Below are 24286 nucleotides of genomic sequence, written 5' to 3' on the forward strand. Positions count from 1 at the left end.
CTCCCGCGCCGCCGCCGATTAGCTGCTAACAACGCTGGAGGCTGGCGCTCAATAGCGCCCGAGCCGCCTCCTGCTCCAGTGGAGGCCGTCGGCGTCCGATGGCGTCATCAGAAGCCGAAACCCTTCTTTGGCATCGCCCCCCACCCCCGGCTTCCGACGTGCTGCGGTGACGCCATAGCTTGCGGAGGTGCATGTCAGGGTTGGGGGCTTCGAGGTAACCGGATCTTGGGTCCCTTTCGAGTTCACCGCGATGGAGGGCCGGATGGGGGAGAGGCGCTCGGCTCCGGCCCCGAGAGCTGGGGCTGCCGGGCCCGGAAGCCAGACTCGGCGGTCTCGTCCGCTCTAATGGCAGCGTGTTCCGCTCTAGGACCTTATGGAGTCCAAAGAGGGCAAGAGGAAGGCCGAGGACACGGAGGTGGCCGAGCCCCGGAGCAAGCTCTTGCGCTCCTCAGCCTCGCTGCGCACGGAGCCCGCCCTGTACCGCGGGCCCTTCCCCTTCTACCGGCGCCCCTCGGAGGTGGGCTGCTTCTCCCTGGACGCGCAGCGCCGGTACCACGGCGACGCCCGCGCCCTCCGCTACTACAGCCCTCCTCCGGCCCACGGCCCGGGCCCGGACTTTGACCTCAGGGATGGATATCCTGATCGCTACCAGCCCCGGGATGAGGAGGTCCGGGAGAGCTTGGACCACCTGCTCCGCTGGGTTCTGGAACACCGAGGCCGACTGGAGGGGTAAGCTGGGCACAAGTGGACCTGGAGCGCGGTTCTGCCTTCTAAAGCCTTTGCGGGCCACTTGCACCTATCCTTGGGGGTGTCAGCGGAGCCAAGCCCGAGTCAGACCGTTGGTCCCCAATTCTTCCCTCTCAGGGGTCCAGGCTGGCTAGCAGGGGCCATAGTGACATGGCGAGGACACCTGACAAAACTGCTAACCACCCCCTACGAGCGGCAGGAGGGCTGGCAGCTTGCGGCCTCCCGTTTCCAGGGGACACTCTACCTGAGTGAGGTGGAGACGCCTGCTGCTCGGGCCCAGAGGCTCACTCGGCCACCCCTCCTCCGTGAGCTCATGTACATGGGCTACAAGTTTGAGCAGTACATGTGTGCAGGTGAGAGTCGTCTCCACGGTGTGGACTGGCCCCCTCCCCGGAGAGTGAGAGCCCCCTCCCCTGCTGCTTCTCTGTCTCCGCAGACAAACCCGGAGGCTCCCCAGATCCCTCTGGGGAGGTTAACACCAACGTGGCCTTCTGCTCTGTGCTGCGAGGCCGCCTGGGAAACCATCCTCTGCTCTTCTCCGAGGCCGCCTGGGAAACCATCCTCTGCTCTTCTCCGGGGAGGTAGACTGCACAGACCCCCAGGCTCCATCCGCACAGCCTCCTGCCTGCTATGTGGAGCTCAAGACCTCCAAGGAGATGCACAGCCCCGGCCAGTGGAGGGGCTTCTACAGGTTCAGGACTGCGGGTGGAAAGGAGAGCCTAGATCGGAGACCAGGGTGGAGAGCAGCCTGAAGGTGGAGGAACCCACTGATCCTTTGCCTCTCCTGGCAGACACAAACTCCTGAAATGGTGGGCCCAGTCATTCCTCCCAGGGGTCCCAAATGTTGTCGCTGGCTTCCGTAACCCAGAAGGTTTTGTGTGTTCTCTAAAGACCTTTCCTACCATGGAGATGTTTGAACACGTCAGGGTAAGGCAGGGTGTCACTGCTCCCACCCATCTCCCCCTACCTGCCCTGCACCAAGACCCCTGTCTAGCATCCCTTGCTGCGGTATGCCTTCCCCTCCTCCCACCCCCACAGTCGTCTGCCTGTCCCCTCAGAATGACCGCGATGGCTGGAACCCCTCCGTGTGCATGAACTTCTGTGCTACCTTCCTCAGCTTTGCCCAGAACACAGTTGTCCAGGATGACCCCAGGTAAGGCACTCAGGTGTACACCCCTCTGGACGCAGCTCCCACTCTGTCTCACTCCACACTTCCATCTACCCCAGGCTTGTCCACCTCTTCTCCTGGGAGCCTGGTGGCCCAGTCACCGTGTCTGTGCATCAAGATGCACCCTATACCTTCTTGCCTACGTGGTATGTGGACGCTCTGACCCAGGATCTCCCATCCCCCCCAAAGACACCCTCTCCCAAAGACTGATACTTCAGAAGAACCACCAGACTGGTCTCTGCAGATAATAAAGGTGACTTTCTAAGCAGGTGTCATGCTGCATCTTTGTGGAGTCATCCCTGCCCCACGCCCAGCAGTCTGGGTGGCTGTTTATTGTTACACTTATCCAGAACGCCTCTACTGAGTGTACAGGCTGGCTGCAAAGACGATGTCCCGTCTTAGCAGGGTGGCTGCTGTCTCCATCTTGGCACCCAGTACAGGCTCTCCTACCAGGCGGGCTGCCCCTCGCAGTGAGCGACACATCTCAGCCAGGCGCTGGATGCAGCGGACCACCAAGCCTTCAGGGGTCCCTGAGAGCCCTGCTAACTCAGAGAAGGGCTGTGGGGAAAGCAAAACGAAGACTAAATGTGCCAGGCCTGGGCACCTTCTCCCTGGCCAGCCACCCACCAAACCAAGGTACTTACCATGCCCCGAGCCCACTCGTACACAACCTCTACCAGCCCAAAATTCAGCTCTCCCACAAATTCCTCCACTGTTTGGTTCAGGCCACAGGCCACCTGGACCTCACCAATCCGCTTGGCTACAGCCCGGACACGTTCCACCCCCTGCAGAGGGGGAAGAGGGGGTCAAGGCTGGCCTTCCTGCTCCAGGACCAGGGGGCATTTACCAGGACTGAAGGGGTTCTCTGAGGTGGGAGGTGGGAATGCCACAACTCAGGAAAGGAGGGGCAAGTAGCCCTTACCTGCTTCAGGGTGCTTGGGAGTTGGTCCCCGGGATCCCCCGGGCTCTGGCAAACCAGGCCAGAGAGCAGGGCGGCAATCTCCTCAGGCCGCAGGGTACTCAGTGCATTGTCAAACATGAGCTCAGTGAGGAGCAGCTCATGGCTGCTCATGGCACACGCTACCCGTCCGGCCAGTTTCACAGTGCCTGCCTCATCCACGTACCCCAGGGTGCGAAGCACCTTCGAGAAAAAGGGTTGACAAGCCTGCCTTCTTCCCAAGCCACTGACACCCCACACCCCACCCCGCTCCTCCCACCTCCACACGCTGGTGGTACTCAGGGAGCAGCAGCAGCGACTGATCCGACAGCAGGAAGCGCAGTCGCTCCATCTCCTTCTGAATCTGCATCCGCTCCTGCAGCCTCAGGTACTACGGAAAGGAAAGCCACAGCCAGGGCCCATCAGCCCTCCTCGCCCTCAGCAAGCATGCCCCCCAGGAGAAGCCAGTCTACAGGGCACCAGGGAGGAAAACGCCCCTCTACTTGGGAGCTACCTGGGCAGGAAAACGGGGGCTGTGCACACACTGAGCCCCCCAGATCAGTTCCTCCAGCTTCCGGGCCCGGAGGCCACCTTCTACCACTGACACATCCTTGAGTTGCAAGTCATTGACGGGGTCAAGGGTCGGGGGTCCTGCCGGGTAAGTCTGAGCCAGGCGCAGCAGCTCCTGAACAGCGGTGGTCACGGCTGCAAGGGGAGGGTCCTTCCTGAAGAGGGATCAGGTTTGGGGATCTGGGCCAAGAGGCTTTACTCCAAGAGCCTCCCCCCAGGCTGAGGAAGACCCTCGGCACCCCATTTCATGGTCTTCTTCATGACTGAGGGCCCTCCCTTACATGTACAGCCACTGGTACCATAGGAATCCTCCCTGGAAAAGGCCCCGGCAGCTCTGACCTGAATTTGGGTTGCTGCCTCTTGCTGAAGTCCTCCAAGATCTTCTCCCCATTCACCCGGAGCACCTTGGAGGAGATGGCAGCAATATCTCCTGGCTGGAGTTTGGCCACAGTGTGATCACAGGGCCCTGGAAAAGGGAGGAGGTCAGACACGCTGCTCACTGTGGGGAAGTAAGGCATCACCTGGCTCTCTCACCTTCAGGCAGGAACAGCTTGAAGCCCACAAGGTCATCTGGGTGCGGCACATCCGGAGTGGCTGGCTCCTTGTCCTGTTGGCTCTCAGACACAACAGGCTTCTCACATAAGACCAAGGTTGTGAAGACTCTGCTGGTAGAGTTTGAGGAGACCTAGGGGAGGCCAGGACAGGGGTTGGGGAATGCTATCAAACATGGACATCAGATGCCCGCCCCGGATGGGGATCAGGAGCCTCTACATGCAGCCTAGCACTGTAGAGGGGCAGCCAAGCCAAGCAACCAGACCAGCTTCTTCAGGGCCAGACATGACGTGGTCGTGATAATAAATGATTCACAACCTGTCATAACCTGCCCTTGGTCAAAGGGGTGCTAGGGCCTGACTCGTTCCCTCCCACTCTGGGGTCAAGCCCCCTGGCCCTCACCTGCAAGATCACACCCAGTGCATTGTGATGCTGCTGGTTCTTCACAACCACCACCCTCCCTGCTGAGAGAGATTTCAGTCCATTCACAGACTCCATGATGCATTGCTAGAGTGCAGGGTGGGCACAGGATGACATGAGAGGAAATGTGATCAAGACGCTGGGACACTAAGCTCAGGAGCACCAGCATGACCCACTGTCCCTTCCCACCATCTCCCCATCACACTCCCAAAACACACATACCTGGATCATGTTCTGGATCTCTGTCAGCTCCTCCCCCCAGCTGTAATACTCAGGCAGGTCAGCCAATTGGCCAGTTGTGTCAGGCTCCTCCAGAGCACCCAGCTTTTTGGTGAGTTCAGCCAGAGCCTGCTCGTGGGCCTGAACAGAAGAGGCAAGGGTTGTAACAAGCCTCCAGGCCCAGCCCACCACACTCCCACCCCGAATCCACTGGCCTCTACATGCCCCCACCTCTTCCTGGCCTGGCTCTCTGACCTGTCTGGTACACTGACCATCCCAGCCCCCTCACCTTGCTGTCCTTTCGGGATGGAAACTCCGAGAAACTCCTCTTCATCATGTCCTCCACTCTGAGGGCATCCACCCGCAGCAGATTGAGGATCATTGTGTATGTGAGGCGGAACTGGGACTGCAGCTGGGATGGCTTCCCCTAGAGCCAGGCAGGAAGTCAGTGAGACAGGTGACCACCAGTCTGCTCAGATCTGGACCCAGCTCTGCAGCCTTAAGGCTGAGACCTACCCCTACTCACCTCTAATGCAAGGAGCAAAACCAAAGTCAGACTCAAAGGCCCTATCTAGCACCATACCCACAGTGGTGATAAAGCAGAGATGGGACCCAGGCCTCTCCTTGGATTTGCTGACTTACAACTGGACTTGTCCCAGACAAAGTGAGAATGTCAGAAGAGAAGTGAGGGGACACGGTTGGCTAGGGAACTCAGCGTGGCTGTGCCCACCAGGACCACGCACCTTCACTCACCATCATCATTCGGTGCAGATCCGCCATCTCAGGCACACGGCCCTTGCAGAGCAGGATGACGGTGCCTGTGGGGTCCAGACCCCTCCGGCCTGCTCGGCCTGCCATCTGCACATACTCCCCGGGGAGCAGGTCCCGGAAGGTGGAGCCATCGTGTTTACGCATGGAGTCAAACACCACTGTCCTTGCTGGCATGTTTACACCCATGGCGAAGGTCTCCGTGGCAAACAAGACCTGAGATGGAAGGGGACAGAGGATCAGCAGAAGCACTTTGTCCACACCAGGCCTGGCCCAGGTGATTGCCTGCAGGATCTCACGAACTCTCCAGAAAATCTATGGGGCAGGTGGCATTGTTTCCCTATCTATTTCTTTCCCTCTGCCCCACAGCCCACTTCCAGTCTCTTTGTGTGAATGTTACTTCCAAATACAGTTTGTTTTGTCGTATATAATCCACAGCTCACATAAAGGCAGCTATAGTCTGTTTTCTTCTTTTCTCCACATCACCTGTCCACATCCATCCATGTTCCCGTGGTTTGTCAAACACTGCTTCTGACTAAAGCAAACAGCTCTGTAGGGAGGGACCCCCACATTTACCTAGTCCCAGTGAAGGGCACCCTGGAACTAACAACATCCTGCCATGATACACAAGACCCTAGAGAGCAAAGAAAATGCACACACGTTCCCTCACAGACAAAGGTGGGGTTTCTGTGTGGTGGATACCTAGGAATGAATGCTAGGGTGGAAAAGTGCACTACAGGTAACTGTTCCAACAGTGCCAGGGTGGAAAAAATAAACTGGCTCCATCTAGCTAGGGTCCTAGGAGCCTGTCGTCCCCTATGTCTCTGGTCACACTTGTGGTCAGCCAGCTTCCTAAATGTGGCCAGTTCAACAGCCACACCGTTATCTTGAAAGCATTTCAATGCATTTCTCTAGTTACTAGTGACTCGTTTATGCTGCTACCTTGGGGGTTCCTCTTCTGAGGACTACCTGGGGTGTGGTGTACACCCCTAAAGCAGTGGGGTTAAGTGGCTTGCCCTAGGTCATGCAGAGCAGACCTGGTAAAGCTGATATTCAAATGCGGGCAGCCTACATTCAGTGTTCTTAACTGTCCTGCCTACGTCTTTGCCCCTCTGCTCTCTGGCTACTCCTAAGGGCCCTGAAAGGGCCCCTCGCCCACCATGTTCACCTTGACCAGTCCTCGGCTGAACAGCATCTCCACAATCTCCTTGAGGATGGGCAGGATACCACTGTGATGCACACCCAGGCCCCGGCGCAGGAGCTCTGACATGTGAAGGACCTGTAGGGGTGAGGGGCGGCCCTCAGCTGGGGACAAGTCTCGGATCACCAAATCCCCACCCATATCAACAGAGACAGACCTGGGGAAGCTGGCGATCAGAGCCTCGGAGTCGAGCGAGGCAGCGCTGCAGAAACAGGTGGATCTCGCTCTTCTCTGAGCTTGTGGTGAGGTCAAGTGAGGTGAGGCCCGAAGCCTGCTCATCACAGCGGCCTCGGGAGAAAGTAAACACTACCACGGGCAGCTGGGCCCGGGTGCGGAGGGAAGCCAGCAAGGACAGGTACACTCCACGGTCCTGAGGGAGGAGGGACGGGAGAGGTTGAGTCCTTGAACCAGGGGCAGTTGTGTGGCGGTGGCGGAGCTATGACAAAGCAGACTTCAAGCCCCAAGGGACCAGGGATGAAAGGGGGCTGAGAAGCAGACTTCGACAGACAGGGAAGGTCGCAGCCCGCACCTGTGCAGGTCCCCCCTGGTGTGTGGGCTGCTTGGCCCCGAACGTCTGGGCGTGCTTGCTCATCCTCTCTTTCTTGGCCTCCAAAGCGGCATAGTACCTGGGCACAGGGAAGGGCGGTGTCAGGCCCGGCCAAGGCCCAGCCCCAACCCCGGGCCCTGGGCTTACCCCTTGGTGTGGAAGGCCCCTCGGGAGTCCAGCAGCAGGAAAATCTCCCCCTGAGTCTTGGGGCTGTTCCCGGTGAAGAGATAGTGCTCCAGGGGGACAGGTCGAGCGACCGTGCTGATCACGTAGATCTGCCGACGCTTCAGCCGCCTGGAGGGAGGAGGTGGTGGCAGATCCGGGAAGAGGCGGGAAGGAGTCCCGTCTCCCAGTCTCTCCCGAGGTTTCATCCCTGGTCGCCTGGGAGCGTGGACTGGAGGTCCATGATGTCATCTCCAATCCCATTCCCCCTGGTTCAATGACTCAGTCTCTCCCCGTCCCCTCTCCTTCAGGACGTTGGCATGTACCTGTCGTTGTCCAGATGGAAGTCCCCCACTATCCCATCTCAGCCAAAATGTTCTGGACCCCGGCAGCGTACTGTAGCCACCCAGGCAGGCTGGTTCGCAACTTTCTCCTGGCTGTAGTGGCCTCAGCTCCCCAACCCCAGCCAAGGAGCAGCACAGCCCCTCACTCAGCACCCAGCCCACACATCATCCTCACCCGATCCAGTCGGCAAACTCCAGGGCGTTGGGGACAGTGGCGCTCAGAAGGATGATGGAGACGTGGTCAGGGAGCATGATCAGCACCTCCTCCCACACGACCCCACGCTAGGCACACGTGGGGGGACACGACAGGTCAGATGGAGCAGAGGGGCTGCTCTGCCGCCCCCGGGGTCCCAGGCAGGGCCAAAGAAGGCAGTGAGGTCCTCAGGCTTGTGTGGGACAGGTCTACTCAACAAGGCCCATGGGAGACCCCATGTCCCTGTACCTCAGCATCGTTGATATAGTGAACCTCATCAAAGATGACCCACTCCAAGTCCCGGATAACATCGGAGCCACTGTACAGCATGGAGCTGGGGAGGAGAAGGGGGGCTGACTCCCAGCGGCTGTCTCCACCCTGCCTGTACAAGGATGCTCCCTGTCCACCCACCTGGGAGGGCCCCCTCTCACCGAAGGATCTCTGTGGTCATGATGAGGCAGGAGGCCTCTGGGTGCAGCTGCACATCCCCGGTGAGCAGCCCCACATCCCCAAATGTATTTCGGAAGTCCCGGAACTTCTGGTTGCTCAGGGCTTTGATAGGCGAAGTGTAGATGGTGCTGGGAGCAAGGTATGAAGTCAGCCAGTCTCAATACATGTTCAGTTTGACCCTCCCGGGCTCACGCCCTTTCCTTCACACAAAGAACCTTCTCATCCTCCTTCATGATATGCCCCCTTCCTCAACTAGACCAGGTCATGTCTGCCTTTCCGTCCCTCTTCTCTGGCAGAGGGAGGCAGAGAGGTGGGAGGAGAGATGAGGTCCAGGAAAGAAGCAGGAGGAAACGGGGCTGGCTGGTGACAGGGAGGGCATTTGTACCGCGTCATGTGTTTCTGGGCCAGGGCGATGGCGTATTCGGCCACGACTGTCTTCCCGGCAGATGTGTGAGCGGCAACGAAGACAGAGTCGTGCTGCTCCAAGTGCAAGATGGCCTGCTTCTGAAACACATCCGGCTCAAACGTCCACTGTGTAAGAGAAAGCAGGCAGGTTGCAGGGACAGGCCCTTTCCACTTCCTGCTCGTGGCACACAGGGAGGAGAGCAGGCCAGAGTGGGGCAGGGCTGGGACCGAGGACCAGGACAAGCCTGGAAGGCGTCTAGCCTCCGATGGAGAGAAGGCTGGGCTGAGAGGCAGGGCCAGGATCAGGGCCACCAAGTGGTAGAGTGTGTGAGGCCTGGGCTACAGTACCTGGAAGGCTGGCTGAGGGATGAGGCGGTAGAAATCCCCCACAGGGGAGGTAACGTCCACGGGGACAGCCCACTGCTCCTGAGGCGCAGGTCTGGGAGGTTCCAGGGGGGATGTGACTGTGGATGCTTCCTGGAAAAGTCAGGGCAGGGGTGATAAAGGTATAGCCAAAGAGCTCAACTACCATTACCCCTGCCCCCCAGATGTCCCATTCCACCCCTCAAACCCAACCTGGCCACACCAGCCCAGGCACAGCTCCTTCTTGCTGGCATCACCCAGAACCACCAACCTTCAATACTAGGTCCTCCAAGCTGCTTGCCCGAGCCAAGGGAACATTGCAGGGAGAGGCTGACACTGTGTCCCCTCCAGGACCTCCTGGCCATCCTGCTGCCTCGCTCTCGTCCTCATCTCCCCCACCCAGATCTAAGGGTTCCAGCAGACGGCTGAGGCTGAGCAACCCAGGTGCGGGAGCTGGGCCATCTGAGGAGCAAGAGCTACCTTGTTACATCTGTCTGTCTGCAGAAGCAGGGCATCCCCTCAGACCCTTGTCAGACTCACCCTTGGGGGCAAAGTCCACGCCTTTCTTGAAGCCAGGAGGAATGGTGAGAAGATCTGGACGGTGGAGACAGAGACAACATCAGGGCCACTGCATGGCTGTTATGCAAGCTGCACATCATACAACAGACATTCACAGCAGACTCTGCATAGCTGCTCTGGGTGTTTTCTAACAGATGCCAGAACACCTTCTCCCTTGTGAATGGGAAGGACCCCTTTCCCCAGTTTAGGAAAGCACAGGAGGGCTTGCAGCAGCCCAGTGATAGGCCGACTGGACCCTCCTCCTCAGATGCAGAGCCCACTTCACCTTTCTCAAAGTCTATCTCCTCCTCGGCTTCCTCACGAGTGCTCAGATCTGTTATGGTGGGCTCATCCATTCCAGCTGGGGATGGGGTGAGCAGATGGGGATTCATGAGAATGTAAGCGAGGGGAGGAGTCCTTCCCTGTAGACTGACGCACCCTCTCCTACCACCACTACACAGAACTTACCTGGCCAGAAAGGGTATTGTGTTGGATTCCCCCATAGCGACTGTGAGGCTGGCCCTGGAGGCCGGCGAAGGGACAAGGAGGTTGTGGCTGACAGGTTTGTGTTCTCCAGCAGGACCTGAGACCAGAGGTCAGAGCCCCTGTGAGGAGAAGCCTGCCTCTGACTCCTTCTCCCAACTCCCCTTCTTGTGGCCCAACTCTCACTTCCTTGTAGCCCAGGATCTGGCCTGTGGTTGGGTGTCTTTGGGCCTGAAGGTCGGATGGGACTGGAGCCCCGAGGGCAGTCAGGAGAGACCAGGGATCTGCCTTCCGCTGCCATTTTCTGGAGAGAAATAAGGGCATTTTGAAATCTTCTTTCTCCTCATCTCCAGCTTCATTCGCTGGCCTGTCTGCCTGGTCTGGGGCCCTGCAGATGCCTCACCGAGCTGAGTGCTCCACTCCATGCAAAGGAAGCCAGGCTGGAGATGAGAGAAACAACTGCTGTACTTCCTGCTGCAGATCCGGGGCACAGGGAGGGAGGCCATGGGGAAGCTGGGAAAATGCGAGATGAGAGGCCTTAAGTTAGAAGAGGATAAACAGACAGAAAAGGTGATGGGATTTGTGTTTATGTCCAATGACAGATGTCCCCAACAGACAGAAGAGCAATGCTCCAAAGGTCATGCAAACACCACTTCAAGCCGATCTAGTAGCTGAGGCATCAGTTAATGCAGATTTTGGGTTTCAAACTCACAAGAAGCCAGAAGCAGGAATCTGCTTTTTGTTTTGATACAGGGACTCATGTAACCCAGGCTTGCCTCCAGCTTGATATGTAGGGGAGAATAACCTTGAACATATGATCCTCCCACCACTACCTCTGGAATTACAGACAGGCACTACCACCCTTGGTTTTATGCAGTGCTGAGGATCAAACCCAAGACTTTTTGTATGCTAGACAAACAATCTAGCAACTGAGCTACATCTCCAACCTGGGATTTGCATGTTTTTACTTTTTCTTTTTTTGTCTTTTTGAAGCAGGGTTTCCCTGTAGCCCCAGCTGTCCTGGAACTCACTATGTAGACCAGACTGGCCTTGAACTCACAGAGATCCGCCTGCCTCTGCCTCCCAAGTGCTGGGACTACAGGCGTGCACCACCATGCCCAGTGTTTTTACATTTTTATTTATTTACTTATTATGTATTATGAGTGTATTGCCTACTTGTAAGTGCACCTGTGTCATGCCATGACTGGGGAGGTCAGAAGAGGGCACTGTATCCCCTGGAACTGGAATTAAGGACAGTTTGAGCCACCATATGGGTGCTGGGAACCGAATCTGGGTCCTCTACAAGAGCAGCTAGTGCTCTTAACTGCTGAGCCATCTCTCCAGCCCCAATTTGTATGGTTTTTAATATTTTCTTTTTCTTTTTTTGATTTTTTTAAGACAGGGCCTCATGGGGCTGGAGAGAAGGCTCAGCAGTTAAGAACACTGATTGTTCTTGCAGAAGACCCAGGTTCATTTCCCAGCACCCACATGGCAGCTAACAACTGTCTGTAACTCCAGTTCCAGGGGATCCGACAGCCTCTTCTGTCCTCCAAGGGCATTGAACAACACGGGTGCACTTACCTACATGCAGGCAATACATGCACACACATAAAATCAAAATGTAAATAAAATATTTAAAAAATCACCTCCCTAGTTAAAAGACAGACTTGCTGATTTTAAAAAGGGGTCTCAGGCCTAAGGATAAAAGCCAGGAGCTTAAGAGCTGGCATCTCAGCCAAGAACTGGGATGCTTAGAGATAGAAGGGAGCACCCAGGAGGAAGGTCCAGAAGGGAGGCTGGGACCTGTCCAGCATCACTCGGGGCCCACAGGTCAGCGTCCAGATACGGGAGGGCACGGGTCAGTGTCCCGACAAGCAAGGTCAAGCTAGATTCTAGTAGGATGGAGGGCAGGGAGGACTTAATTTGACCCGCGCTGGTCAGGGTGCCAGTTAAGTCACTCACGGTGCTCTCTGGAGCCCCAGGCACGCTCAGCAGCTCCCAGCGCCCCGTACATCCCACTTCCAGGGCTCGAAGGGGAAGGTCCAGGGGGTCAGCAGGGGGCAACACTAGGAGGGAAAGGCCAGAGGTCAAGGGTCAGAAGCCGTTCCCGTCCGCTTCTCCCTCCCACCTCCCTCCCCCTCACCGAGTCGCTCGGTCTCCAACATGCTGGAGCCACGGCAGCTGCGGGGCAGCCCGGAAACGCCAGCCAGTAACCTTGGAGTCGGCCCCGCCCCGAGACGGGCGGAAGTGGAGCCAACTTCCGGCACGCCTCCCTTCCTTCCGCTGGGAGAAGAAGCCGGACCCCGAGCCGGGCAAGGCCGGGCGGAAGTCGCTGCGCCTCGCCGCCTTGGTTACCGCGTGTCCTGCCCCTTCGACGTCATCGCCGCGAGCCCGCTCGCTGCAGCTCGCGCGGCGGTGCCGAAGACCTGGGGCCCCGGGCGCCGCCCCTCCCCCAGGTAGGGACTTCTCCCCGTCCCTCGTCCCGTCCCCACTCCGCCCCAAGACCCCGAGGTGATGGGGGCCGCGGGCCGTCGCCCGGCTTGCAGGCAGTGCCCGCCCACCCCGGCATAGGCACCGCGGACTGGACCAGGAGGGGATGCTGGCTGACGGCGGGAGCGGATGCTGGCTGCTGGCCGGAGCAGGAGGCTGGACGGCGCTCTGGCGAGGGACGGGGGCGGGGAGACGGCTGGAGAGGGGAGGCCGGGGCGGGGTCTGGAAGTCGCGCAGGTACCGCCTGGAGTGTACAGGGTGGGTATGATGACTTGGGTTCTGCCCCTGACTCAGGAACCACCATGTTGGTGATACCCCCCGGACTGAGCGAAGAGGAAGAGGCTCTACAGAAGAAATTCAACAAACTCAAGAAAAAGGTAAGGTTAGGGGTTGAGAGGGGACATGTGCCCAACCTTGAACAGACTCTTGACAACCCCTGGGGTGGGTGTGAGGAGCTCGGGGCCCCTCCCCGCTCATAGCTGGCTTGTGCACACGTACTGTGTGTCTTCACGTCGCCCTCCAGTCAGCATGGACTTTCTGTGTGGCTCACCATGGGATTATCAGCCTTTGCCGCAGCTTGGTAAGAGTTCCAGATGGCCACGTTTAGATTAGCCAGTTCTATCCAGTACCTGACTGAAGACGGTCAGATTGAAGCTATCTTCCTGTCTGATTTAGGCCCTGTTGGCTTTCAGGTAGGACCAACTACGGTCTTAAATTCTTACCTCAAACTTTTTTCTTTCTCTTCAGATAGGGCCTCACACTTTAGCCAGGCTGCCCTGAAACTCTCAGTTCTGGGTAGCCTGGAACTCACAACAGCTGTTCTCAGCCTCCCAAGTACTCCACCATCATGCCTAGCTCATCACTGACTGACGTCTGCACTATCTGTGTGACCAAACATTTGTCAGGGTCTGTCCATCTTCGTCCCCTCCCCCTTCTCTCACTGTTGTCTCACGGTGCCGCCCAGGCTGGTCATGCACTTCTGGGTTCCTGCATCTTCTGCCTCAGCTTTTCTGAGTAGCTGGGACTCCATGGACACAACACCATACTCAGCGTGCTGAGTGCGTGTTTTTTTCTAAGTACTTTCTCCCATTTACTTACTCATCCCTAGGATTCCACCAGAACAGGGCTTTGCCGACACTCGCCTAGCCTATCAGAATGTTCTCTCTCAAGTTTCTTTTGAAACGGTCTCTCTGTGGCTGGCCTGGGACTCTGTAGACCAGGCTTGGCCTCCATTTCACAAAGATCCACCTGCCCTTGCCTCCCAAATGCTGGGATTAAAGACATGCTGCCCCATGCCTGGCTAGACAGACTTCTTGACTTCTATTAAAATGATGCACTGAAGACGTTTAACCCTATTCCCTCCTCAAATCCCTTTAAAGGCTTCACATCCTGTATAGAACCAAGCCCTAAAATCTTACACAACCTCAGTGTGGAATCAAGAGTTGTTTACTCTCGAAGCATACATTCTGAAACCTTGCGTCTTTACTATCCTGCTTTCTTTGTCTAAAACATCCTCTCTGTACTGGGTAGCGTCTGTGCAGGTCCTGGTTTCATAACTTCAAGCATCTGAAAAATGTTGCTTGTCTCCGGCTGTGATGGATCTGCACCTCTATTTTCATTCTATTGGTCTAGTCACTATTTTCAGGACTGTAAGTTTCTTGAGGCTAGGAAGTAGGCATTTCATTTCCAAACAGCCTCATTAAACATACAGAGAATGGGTAGATGATGTCCCCAAAGCACATGGTTTTCAGCTTCAAAATGTGAGCCTGGGAAGCCTTTGGTCACAGTGGTTTGGTTAGGTTAAGTATTGCTGACTGGATGGTGATGGGGCGGGGGCCGTGCAGCACTCTGGGGCACCATGGGACTGGGGGGCAGCTCACCACTTGGGGAGCACTGCTTCTGCTAGCTGTTCCTGGAGTTATGCAGCAGGAGCTGGTCCTCTCTGACATGGCTTTTACCCTCATTCCCAGAAAAAGGCATTGCTAGCTCTGAAGAAGCAAAGCAGCAGCACAGCGAGCCAGGGTGGCGTCAAACGCTGTGAGTGCCAGGAGCTGGGAAGAGTGTGGAGGGGAGCGACCCGGGGCTGCCCTCTGCCGCAGCCAGCATAATGCCTCTCTCTCCCTCAAACCCCAGCCCTGTCAGAGCAGCCTGTAGTGGACACCGCCACAGCAACAGAGCAGGCCAAGCAGCTGGTGAAGTCAGGAGCCATCAGTGCCATCAAGGCCGAGACTAAGAACTCGGGCTTCAAACGCTCTCGAACCCTAGAGGGAAAGCTAAAGGTGAGTGCAGCCAGATTGTTCTGGTACCCTGGACATCACAAGCACTCCTCCAAGCTGGAAGGGAGCTGGGCTTAGGGGAGTGTACCATTCTTGAGATGGGGAGGGGGGGTTCTACCATGAGTCTTTTTTTTCCTCTGGAGATACAATCTGGTCTCACTGTCAGTCTAACAGCCAGTCTCTGGCTCATGAACTCAAGTGACCACTGCTCAGCCTTACTCCCACACCCCACCAGAGTTCCAAGGTTTCCTTTTTGCAAAATGGAAAGTCTCCTACTTTACACACTCTGGGTTTCTGAATTGCAGAGGCTTGGGTAAACCAAGCCCCGTACTTTAAAAGATAGCACATAATCTAATAAGAAACGTACGAAGATTAAAAGAAGCAAGTAGATGAAAAGCCAAGAAGAGAGAGGGAAGGAAGGGCAGCCATCCATCTCCCGACTGGACAGCCTGGTCCACACTGACATGGGTTTCTGCCCCTCCCCAGGACCCTGAGAAGGGACCTGTCCCCACTTTCCAGCCGTTCCAGAGGAGCATATCTGCTGACGATGACCTCCAGGAGGTAATGGCTCCCAAGCTCTGTCCCTGTGCGGTCAGGGATGGAGGACGACTGAAGATCCACATGTTCTAGACCCCATGCCAGCATCCAGTAATCATTTTAATTATTCTTTGTCTTTTTTCCAGTCATCCAGACGTCCCCAGAGGAAATCTCTGTATGAAAGGTTAGAGAGACCATTATTTGGTGGAGGGTTGGTAACCAGAGTCAAGTCGGGAGGCTCAGGACTGGAGTAGGAGTGTGGACTTTGGCAGGTCTGGGGGAGGGCGTTCAAGGCCCCTTTGGCCCTTACAGTCTGCCTCTCCCCAGCTTTGTGTCTTCCAGTGATCGGCTCCGGGAACTAGGGCCAGATGGAGAAGAAGCAGAGGGCCCTGGGGCTGGTGATGGCCCACCTCGAGGCTTTGACTGGGGCTATGAAGAACATGGTGGTGCCCGCTCCTCTGCCTCCCCTCCCCGAAGCCGCAGCAGGGACCGAAGTCACGAGAGGAGTCGAGACCGAGATCGCGACCGGGACAGAGACCGAGACAGAGATCGGGAGCGGGACCGGGAGCGGGACCGGGAGCGGGACCGAGACCGAGAAGGTCCCTTCCGCAGTGAGTCATCTTGGCTAGGATCAGGTGGAGCCAACTAAGGTGGAAGGTGAGGTAGACTAGAGGTGACTGTGATTCCTGACCCACAGGGTCAGACTCATTCCCTGAACGCCGGGCTCCTCGGAAAGGGAACACTCTGTATGTGTATGGTGAGGACATGACGTCCGCTCTCCTCCGAGGGGCCTTCTCTCCTTTTGGAAACATCATTGACCTCTCCATGGACCCACCCAGAAAGTAAGGATGAGCATCCTTGGGGAGGAAGCTGCCTGCTGTCTGGCAGCCTCTGGGCACAGGGGTTGGTTGAGTCCAGTGACATCCACAGAACTCTGCTGACCCTACTTTCTCTCATCCCAGCTGTGCCTTTGTCACCTATGAAAAGATGGAGTCAGCAGATCAAGCCGTTGCTGAGGTTGGGACTTCTCAGACCCGTTCTTCCTGTCCTTTCTGTCAGCCTCGTGTTTTCTCCTTATAATACTTGGTTCAAGAGGAAACTGGTTCCTCCTGATGGGAAACTTAGATCCTAGCTCCCTAGTCAGTGTCCTCCAAGGAGAGCAGCCCCTGAATGGCCCTCCTGGCCCCTGTGTAATGCCCCATCTGCTGTCCTCTCCCCTCTCCCACTGCAGCTCAATGGGACCCAGGTGGAATCCGTACAGCTCAAAGTCAACATAGCCCGCAAACAGCCCATGCTGGATGCTGCCACTGGCAAATCTGTCTGGGGCTCCCTCGGTAAGAATGGGGCTCTCCCCTCGACCCTCGCCTGTGGCACACCCCTCTTTTGTCCCGCTCCATGTCTCTGGGTTCCCTAGAAGTGCTGAAATTCAGAAAGTGTGTGGACAGGTAGAGAATTCCCAGGCCATGTGTCAGGTAAGGGGAGGAGCATTAGAAATATCCCCGCAGTGACCAGCAGGGAGGACAGTGCAGCCCGACCGTGGTCTCTGAGCTGGAGCACTGTCCCAACTAGAAAGGAGGGATCCAGAACTCAGCTGGGAGGCAAGGAATGGAGCGTAGATTTGCATCCTGTGCATTTCAGAGGGCCACAGAACAAAAGCCCTCAGACACGGGTTGGAGGAAAAGTGAGCCAGGACTAGCGTAGGATATAGTTAGGGTGTGTGGGAAGCTGGGCTGTGCTTATGACCCCCACACATGCCCAGCCATCCTGACTCAGGCTGAAGTGGAGGCAGCAGCAGAGGAGACAGGAAGGGTCCACGCAGAGAGCAGCCCAGGCCCTGGGCCACAGCAGCCTAAGGACCCGGCCCCACGGGGGTAGAGTGGAGTCCTTGGATAGGGTGGAGAGCCAGCCATGCCCAGTGGGGAGAGGAGGGTCGGCTGCAGGGAGCCTGCTGAGCTCAGCCAGGCCTCCTGCACGAGAGGTTGCCCAGCCAGCAGGGTTTCCAGTGTGAGCATCCCAATCTTCCTGAAAATGGATTTTTCTGGAAAAGGAGTGAGCAAGGGTTCAGAGCAAAAGGCTCTGCCGACACGAGGAAGGAACCGGAATTGACCAGTACACCAACAAGGGCTGCTGAGGTTCTTCTTCTTTTAATTCTCATGTATCAACCAAAAGTAGTGGTTAACATCATTCTGCCTCACAGTGACTGCCTTAGAGCAGTACACTCAGGACAATAGGAGCACCAAGTGGGCTCAGCACATCCGCCATCCTAGCCACCAGAGGGCAGCGTGAACACGGCTTCCAGAGCCAAAGCCCAGGGTGAGGGAGCAGGCTCTGGGCCTCAGGTCTAACCCACAGCCTCCTTCAGACCTTAACTGTCACTCTCCTCCCTTCCTAGCCGTCCAGAACAGCCCTAAGGGCTGCCACCGGGACAAGAGGACCCAGATTGTGTACAGTGACGATCTGTAGGAAACCTTGTGGATGGCTTCTAGGAAACGAAGCTGGAGTCCTTGTGCCTCACATGCCCCGGTGCTGGTCTCAGTGAAACACTGGGGTGGAAGCTCACGCACCTCCCTTCAGCCTCTAGTTTTTCAGCACTTGGGATGGGGTTAAGCCTTCCAGAGTGGCTGTCAGAGATTCATGTTACTTGTAACAACATGCCCAATGCACATCCCCACTCCTTTACCCCAAAAAGATGTGGAACACACTCATTATCGCAGCTCTTTAATGTCCTCGCCCTTCCACAGGAAGCCCTGAGAGGAAACCCAGATCCTCATCCTGGAGTTTGTCCCTGAGCCAAGGCAGCACCTTAAAGAGACTGACGTGGAAGTCCCTAGCATGGGCGGGCACCTGCTGCTGTCGCCTTTGGTCTTTGCAGACATCCACCACTCCCCAGCTGATCACGCCAACCTGGGGGGGGGGGGATGCGTGGGTCACTTGATACTTCATAAAGCCAGAAAGCATCTGAGCAGACCTGGAGGAAGTAGCTAGGAGCTGGGCTCTGCCCTGCTTCCTTGGCCCTGAACCAGCCAGTTCAGCACAGCCGCACAATGAGGCAGCCATGTGGCTGAGCTTCCTTTTGTGGAGGGCCACGTAGGCCCTCGCATCTCCCCACAGACTAGGAAGGTGAACACTCACTTGAATGAAACGACTCTTCTTGCGAACAATGAGAGGACCGCCTGAGTCACCTACGGAAGAGGGAAGGGTTAGGGAAAAGCCTGATGGGTCTCGGGCTTGTCACACAGCCAGCCAGCCTGCTCACCTCTGCAAGTGTTGGGGTCGGCGTAGGGATCCACCCCTCCAGTGCAGAGGAACCTGGGGGTGACCACCTCAGAGACATCCTTGACTTGGTCATAGCCGGGGGCCTGCAGAGCATCTCTCTCACAGCTGCCTTTCTGTGGGGAAGGAAGGCATGATGAACAGCACTGGCTTAGGCAGCAGTGGGGCCTCGGCCTCCCTAGAACCCCCTTCCTCACCTTGTCCCCGTTCTTGATGTAGACCTCCTTCCGAGTCAGCTTCTTCCCTTCCTCAGACACAAACAGTGCCTTGACGTCCTTCACAGGCAGCAGCTCCTCCTCTGGACAGTGGATAGACATCAGGGCAGCCAGCCAACCCCTCCCACTGCTCCTCGCCCAGCACCTCTGGGATCCTTGCTGGGCTCAGTCTTGAGCAGCAGCATCTGCAGATCCTCTTGTGGCCCTTTCTTCTCCAAGCCTCGTCCCGGCTTACCCCAGACTTACCGTGCTGCTGGCAGGTGGCGGACTGAGGGAGCCGTAGGGCTCGGGTGGTTCCCTCCGTGCAGGGGAGACAGATGGGCCTGTTCAGGAGGTGGGAACAACAGTTGGGGGCAGCAGAGGGCCTGCTCTGTGCCCCAGGCCTCTGGCCCACCTTCCCTAGCCCCTCAGGGACCCAGCTACTCACCTGAGGGTCTGATCAAACTTCAGCTTTGCCTTGAGCTTCACCAAAGCCACATCATAGTCATAAAACTCATGAATTCCTTCTGCCTTTTTCCCATTGATGTTGTATTTGGGGTGAAATAGGACCTTTTCTACCTCCAGGTCCCGCCTCTTCCCTCCTGAGGGGAGGAGAAGGTACCACTTTTCTGTGGGCAGCCTTCTGCCTCTGGCCCTGCATCATCCTTTGAGTTGTGCTTTTCCATCCTGGACTGGTCTGGGGTGTCAGGGAGGGGCTGCATTGAGGACAGGTAGGGTGTGGGGTGGTGCTGCCTGAGATGTGCTTGGAGATAAGCTCCATCTGTGCATCCTTACCCACGCTGACCTTGATTGAGTGTTCCTTGTCTTCCACTGTGAAGCAGTGTGCTGCTGTCAGCACGAAGTACTCAGACACCACGGCCCCCATGCAGTTCTCATGTCCTTTCAGAGGGCGCTAGGAACAGAACCAGGAAGAGGGGACAGGTGACCTGCACAAGCCAGCTTGATGAACGTGTGTGTGCGTGTGTGTGTGTGTGTGTGTGTGTGTGTGTGCAGGCTGCTGGGTATCAAACCCAGGGTTTCATAGGGCTAGGGCACTCTAGCCCTAGCCAAAAAAAAAAAAAAGACTGGGTCTTGCTGTGTAGCCCAGGCTGACCTCATTCCACCTCCCAGTGCTGGGGTTGCAGGCCCCATGCGTGCCCAGCTGCCGTGTGTGTGTGTGTGTGTGTGTGTGTGTGTGTGTGTGTGTGTGTGTGTGTTTCATTTTGACACTGTCTTACGAGTTATTTATGTTGGTCTTGAACTCACTGTAGTCCAGACAGGCCTTGAGTCTCAGTCCTTCTGCCTCAGCCTCCCAAATATCTTGGACCACAAGCCTGTGTCTCCACCTGGCTGATGTGGACATTGACCCACCCTCTCCCACAAGCCCCCACTGCTAGAATGCTGTGCTTACAGTGACTGAGATCTTGGCCTGCCACGGTTGCTTGTGGTAATCGGTGCCTTTCCTGTGTTCCCAGACCATGCCACACAGACTCAGAGATTTGGTTTCATCTGGCAGAGAAAGAATACTGAAGGCCTACATGGTGGCAGCCATCTTTGGCTGGATCCCTGCATGTCTACAGGGAGCGGAGACCCACGAGGAGGATGAAGGCCAGGGGCTTTTGTTCCCTTATGTTAGACAAGGAACCTTTGTGGTGTAGTTAAAAACTTGAAACTTGGATGTCAGAGACCTGGCTGTCTTTAGACCCAACCCTGTTGCTACCCTGGGGGCCCCTGAGCTTGTCTTCATTGTAAAATGAAGCCTCTGAAATTGCTCAGAGCTCTGTAAGATCAGGACGTGGAGAACACCAGGAAATGAACACAGATGCTGGCGGAAAGGATGGAAAAGGGCCTTCCAGACCTCAACGGTGGGGCCAGTGAGCAGCTTCGGGGGACCCTGGGAGAACCCAGTCTTCCAACAGCTGCCTCATGCCCTGTGTCTTCCTACCAATCATTTGGAAGAAAACATCCTCCAGGTTCTCCATGTCCTTGACCTTGAACACATGCTGTTCGTTCGCCTTCTTGGAAGCCAAAGCATTGATGTTCACTTGGTCCACGAGAGGTCCGACCCCAAACACATACACATCTGAGTGAGAAGAGGAAAGGGTGAGGGTGCAGGCCCCAAAGGATGAGGGTTCTGGGTCCCAGGCAGGTCACACACCCAAATAATCTTCCCGTGGGTTTTTGCGATCCCTGCCAATGTCCAGCAAGTCCCGGATCTCCTCCATGACAGTTACGGGGTCACCGCCCATGTTGTACAAGCCTACAGAAAACATGGGGAAGCATGAGAGTGGGAAGTGGGTCAAAGAAGGTACGTTGGCCAGAGGCAGTGACACAGCTGAGGGGCAGGTCACAGAGGGACTTGGGAGGAAGGGACACGGAAAGCTCAGGGGGCCTGTAGCATTCAGGACCCAAATCAGCTTGCTGTTACGTATGGGCCTGAGGGCCAAATGCTAGCACAGGGGGTCGGGATGGCAGGGCAGGTAGAAGGGCCCTTCTGACCGTCAGTCATGAGGATGATGACGTGGCGGGTGCGGTTCCAGCCTTCTGGGGGGTTGTCTCCCACCCAGCCCATCATGTCATGCACTGCCTGCAGAGCCTTCTTGGTGTTGGTCCCTGACTTCAGCTTGTGGTCTGTAGAGAGGGAAGAGGTCATCCCTCATCCTTCTCCCAAGCCACCCTTGAGCATCAGAGGCTGTGACTACTGACAGCCCACGAACTCGCCTTTGACCTTCCCAGCCCTTTTACCAACCCCCATTGTTCAACCACACTTTTGTCCAACTTCTAATAGAGAGTGATTGCTATCTTCTCCCACAAAATTCCTGAGTCTGTGACTGCTCCAACCCCAAGATACACTACCCAGCTTTCCCTTCCCTGACCTCTGACCTTCATAATTGATCTGCTTGAGCTGCTGCGTGACCCAGTCGGCATCACTACTCTTTGCATCCGACACTCTGACCAGGACTTTGGGAACTGTGGCATATGTCACTAGAGCGTATCTTGGCCTTACCCCATAACTCGCCACCTGTGGGCAAGCAAGAGGTCATCACATTAAAAGTAGAAAACTGTCCTTCGGAGAATTCAACACCTCTGCTGGGACAGGAAAGGCCAGAGCACGTGGCTCTGGGTGCAGTTCAGGGAAGAGGCTGGGTGACAGAACAGGACCCAGACCCCGTGGTTTGGAGGGGCAGTGAAGTCTAGTCAAGGTCCTGCCATTCAAAGAGGAGGACAGCCATACCTTCTCAATCAAGTTAGTGAGACACCGCTTGGCCCCTGTGAAGTTGCTGGCCCCAATACTGTCTGATCCATCCAGCACCAGGTAGATGTTCATGGAGCCTGAAGGGTCCAGGACAATCTTCCGCTGCCTCTGTTCCCCTACGTGCCAGCAGAGACTCAGCCTCCAGTATGCATGGTTCCTGACCACTCTGCACCCTCACCCAGGTCCACACGTTCCTTCCCTCCCTGCCCTCAAACCTGGGCTGTGCCCATCCTCAGCATCAGCTCCTTCAATGGTCTCCGTCAGGGAGGATAGGAATGCTTCGGCTACCTCTTCAGGAGTGTCATACATGAAGGAGTCTAGGGAAGGTCAGCAGCAGGTTGAATGTCTAGAGTGTCAAGAACACACTGACAGAAGGTGACAGGACTCCAGGATGGAGAAGCTCAGATGTAAGAAAGCTCACAGAGAGGTCAGGAGGCTGTGAGGAAGGGGCTGGGTTAAGGTAGGAGAAAACCATGGCCTAATGTAGGGACAATAGGACAGCAGGGCAGGAGCTGACCCAGGGAACAGGCAAGGGTCACCTTGGCAGGAAGGCTCTGTCCCACTCCACCAGCCACCTTCCTGGCATTTTCGCTGCTGGGAGCCACGCAGGATAAGCCCCCGGCTGCAGTGGTAAGTGACGGTGTCCTCAAGGCGGTACTGGCTGCCCACCTTCCTTGTGCCAATGGGGATGCCCGGGTTGGGGCAGTACCCCGCTGCAGAGGTGTGAAGGCAAAGTTAGGGTGTCCGTTCATTCCCATGGTGAAGCCCTTGGGCAAGAGTAAGGTCAAGGGCAGGCTGACATCTCACCTCCGTCATCACAGACCGCCGTCTGCCCATCCCACCGGCCATTCACTTGGCAGGTTCGATTTGCAGAGCCACGGAGAGTGTAGCCATGGTAGCAATAAAAAGAAATCTGGTCACTCAGGTTGTAGTAGGGAGATCGCGGCCAGTACGCCCCATTCTCAAAGTCCTGTGGCCGAGGGCAGCGAATAGCTTTGGGAACAACAGATAAAAGTCATCAAGGAATGAACTGTCTCCAAGTCACAGAGACCCTGTCGCTGAGAAACAGTCCTCCCCAGTCCCCTAACCCTGCCGCCCCTCTTCTCCTGGTTTGTGGTTGCTTGTTTTTGTTTTGGTGTTTTTGAGACCGAGTCTCCCTATAGACCAGGCTGGCCTTAAACTCAGAGATCCACCTACCTCTGCCTCCCAAGTGCTGGGATTAAAGGCTTGCACCACCAAGCCAGGCTTTGTTTTATTTTTGAGACAAAGTCTCAAGTAGTCCAGGCTGGCTTCCAACTCCCTACCTAGCTGAGGATGACTTTGAACTTCTGATCCTCCTGTTTCCACCTACCCAGGTGGCTGTTCTATATGGTGCTGGGGATTGAACCCAGGGTTTCCTGCATGCTAAGCAAGCACTCTATCAGCCGAGCCACATCCCCAGCCCTTCTCCTCCTATTTCTGAGTGTTTTCTTCATGGACAGCACTGCCCAACAGGCCTACCATGGTAAATGCTTCCCACATGCACCTCCAGACATACATCCCCTCTTGTTGACCCCACTAATCAGTCTGCTGGTCTCGACAGACCTAACCTCCCCGAGCACTGAGCAGGCCTCCACCTGCTGTGTCCCCACAACCCACTGCCCACACTCCCTGCCTCCAACCTCTGCATTCTGCCTTCTTGACGATCTTTTGATCTTGGGTCTGCAGAGGGCTCCAGGACCCAGTGGATCTGCAGGTGCGGGTCTGCACAGGGTATGGGTAGAAGCCAGAGGGACACAGGTACTCCAGGGCCTGGCCATCTTTCAGAAGTTGGAAGGAGCCACCTTTGATCTCTACTCCCTCCAGAGAGCAGGTGCTCTGGGGCCAGGCTGCAAGTACTGGGGTCGTGCTCACACCTGAGGGACAAGGCTGGTAAAGCCAGGGCCAAGGATGGGTGCTGGGGAAAAGAGGAAGACGAAGTGGCCTTTGCTTACCTCTGGACAAGAGACCCAAGACCAAGACTACCAGGCAGAGTTGGGGACTCAGGTTGTACCCCATGATGATGGACAGCAAGAGAGAGGCTGGGGCCAGGGGCTGAAGACTCTGCAATGCGCTGTGGGTGCCTGCTTGGCTCACGGTCCAGTCTGAAACTCCAGAGCTGGGCTGGGCCACACTCTCCCAGCAACCCCCAGCT

General features: G+C 56.4%; 4 protein-coding genes across 9 annotated transcripts; 2 read left to right on the top strand and 2 right to left on the bottom strand.

Annotated features, from left to right (window-relative positions):
• The first annotated feature begins 34 nt into the window (after nucleotides 1-34).
• On the top strand, nucleotides 35-2185 carry Dxo (decapping exoribonuclease). Of its 4 annotated transcripts, none has more exons than XM_017795196.2 (8): nucleotides 35-187; nucleotides 368-729; nucleotides 865-1100; nucleotides 1184-1255; nucleotides 1291-1438; nucleotides 1539-1674; nucleotides 1806-1900; nucleotides 1975-2185. In XM_017795196.2, exons 2-8 carry the CDS (start codon nucleotides 374-376, stop codon nucleotides 2123-2125), a joined length of 1194 nt encoding a protein of 397 aa, XP_017650685.1. In that variant the 5' UTR covers nucleotides 35-187; nucleotides 368-373; the 3' UTR covers nucleotides 2126-2185. The 4 variants fall into 4 exon arrangements, 3 of the variants coding, with proteins under 3 accessions (XP_017650685.1, XP_017650686.1, XP_017650684.1); XM_017795197.2 differs by having other exon boundaries at nucleotides 43-214; nucleotides 1806-1905; nucleotides 1975-2108; XM_017795195.2 differs by having other exon boundaries at nucleotides 52-214.
• Nucleotides 2146-12367, bottom strand: Skiv2l (Ski2 like RNA helicase). 2 transcript variants are annotated; one of them, XM_029557887.1, is made up of 28 exons: nucleotides 12231-12367; nucleotides 12050-12153; nucleotides 10491-10600; nucleotides 10274-10391; nucleotides 10073-10187; nucleotides 9891-9965; nucleotides 9587-9640; nucleotides 9318-9508; nucleotides 9032-9160; nucleotides 8664-8809; nucleotides 8260-8406; nucleotides 8078-8162; nucleotides 7811-7917; nucleotides 7277-7510; nucleotides 7112-7208; nucleotides 6740-6952; nucleotides 6550-6660; nucleotides 5367-5597; nucleotides 4903-5040; nucleotides 4617-4754; nucleotides 4377-4481; nucleotides 3957-4107; nucleotides 3762-3888; nucleotides 3367-3577; nucleotides 3133-3243; nucleotides 2838-3056; nucleotides 2560-2700; nucleotides 2146-2473 (listed from the first exon to the last, which is right to left on the bottom strand). In XM_029557887.1, exons 1-28 carry the CDS (start codon nucleotides 12250-12252, stop codon nucleotides 2273-2275), a joined length of 3831 nt encoding a protein of 1276 aa, XP_029413747.1. In that variant the 5' UTR covers nucleotides 12253-12367; the 3' UTR covers nucleotides 2146-2272. The 2 variants fall into 2 exon arrangements, with proteins under 2 accessions (XP_029413747.1, XP_008819712.1); XM_008821490.2 differs by having other exon boundaries at nucleotides 2269-2473; nucleotides 7277-7423; nucleotides 12231-12366.
• A 47-nt stretch (nucleotides 12368-12414) lies between these two features.
• Nucleotides 12415-18091, top strand: Nelfe (negative elongation factor complex member E). Its single transcript, XM_008821496.2, has 11 exons — nucleotides 12415-12543; nucleotides 12872-12954; nucleotides 14548-14614; nucleotides 14711-14856; nucleotides 15340-15414; nucleotides 15537-15574; nucleotides 15718-16001; nucleotides 16088-16232; nucleotides 16353-16407; nucleotides 16622-16724; nucleotides 17783-18091. Exons 2-11 carry the CDS (start codon nucleotides 12880-12882, stop codon nucleotides 17851-17853), a joined length of 1059 nt encoding a protein of 352 aa, XP_008819718.1. The 5' UTR covers nucleotides 12415-12543; nucleotides 12872-12879; the 3' UTR covers nucleotides 17854-18091.
• A 1-nt stretch (nucleotide 18092) lies between these two features.
• Cfb (complement factor B) lies at nucleotides 18093-24254 on the bottom strand. 2 transcript variants are annotated; one of them, XM_017795199.2, is made up of 18 exons: nucleotides 24087-24254; nucleotides 23775-24008; nucleotides 22921-23106; nucleotides 22653-22826; nucleotides 22329-22430; nucleotides 22093-22229; nucleotides 21741-21879; nucleotides 21357-21488; nucleotides 21016-21117; nucleotides 20803-20940; nucleotides 20269-20366; nucleotides 19653-19770; nucleotides 19306-19459; nucleotides 19125-19201; nucleotides 18861-18961; nucleotides 18647-18779; nucleotides 18523-18572; nucleotides 18093-18294 (listed from the first exon to the last, which is right to left on the bottom strand). In XM_017795199.2, exons 1-18 carry the CDS (start codon nucleotides 24148-24150, stop codon nucleotides 18109-18111), a joined length of 2325 nt encoding a protein of 774 aa, XP_017650688.1. In that variant the 5' UTR covers nucleotides 24151-24254; the 3' UTR covers nucleotides 18093-18108. The 2 variants fall into 2 exon arrangements, with proteins under 2 accessions (XP_017650688.1, XP_029413750.1); XM_029557890.1 differs by having other exon boundaries at nucleotides 18129-18294; nucleotides 18647-18775.
• Between the last annotated feature and the right edge of the window lie 32 nt (nucleotides 24255-24286).

The sequence above is a fragment of the Nannospalax galili genome, unplaced genomic scaffold (assembly GCF_000622305.1).
Source record: "Nannospalax galili isolate Female #2095 unplaced genomic scaffold, S.galili_v1.0 scaffold948, whole genome shotgun sequence".
Classification (NCBI taxonomy): Eukaryota; Metazoa; Chordata; class Mammalia; order Rodentia; family Spalacidae; genus Nannospalax; species Nannospalax galili.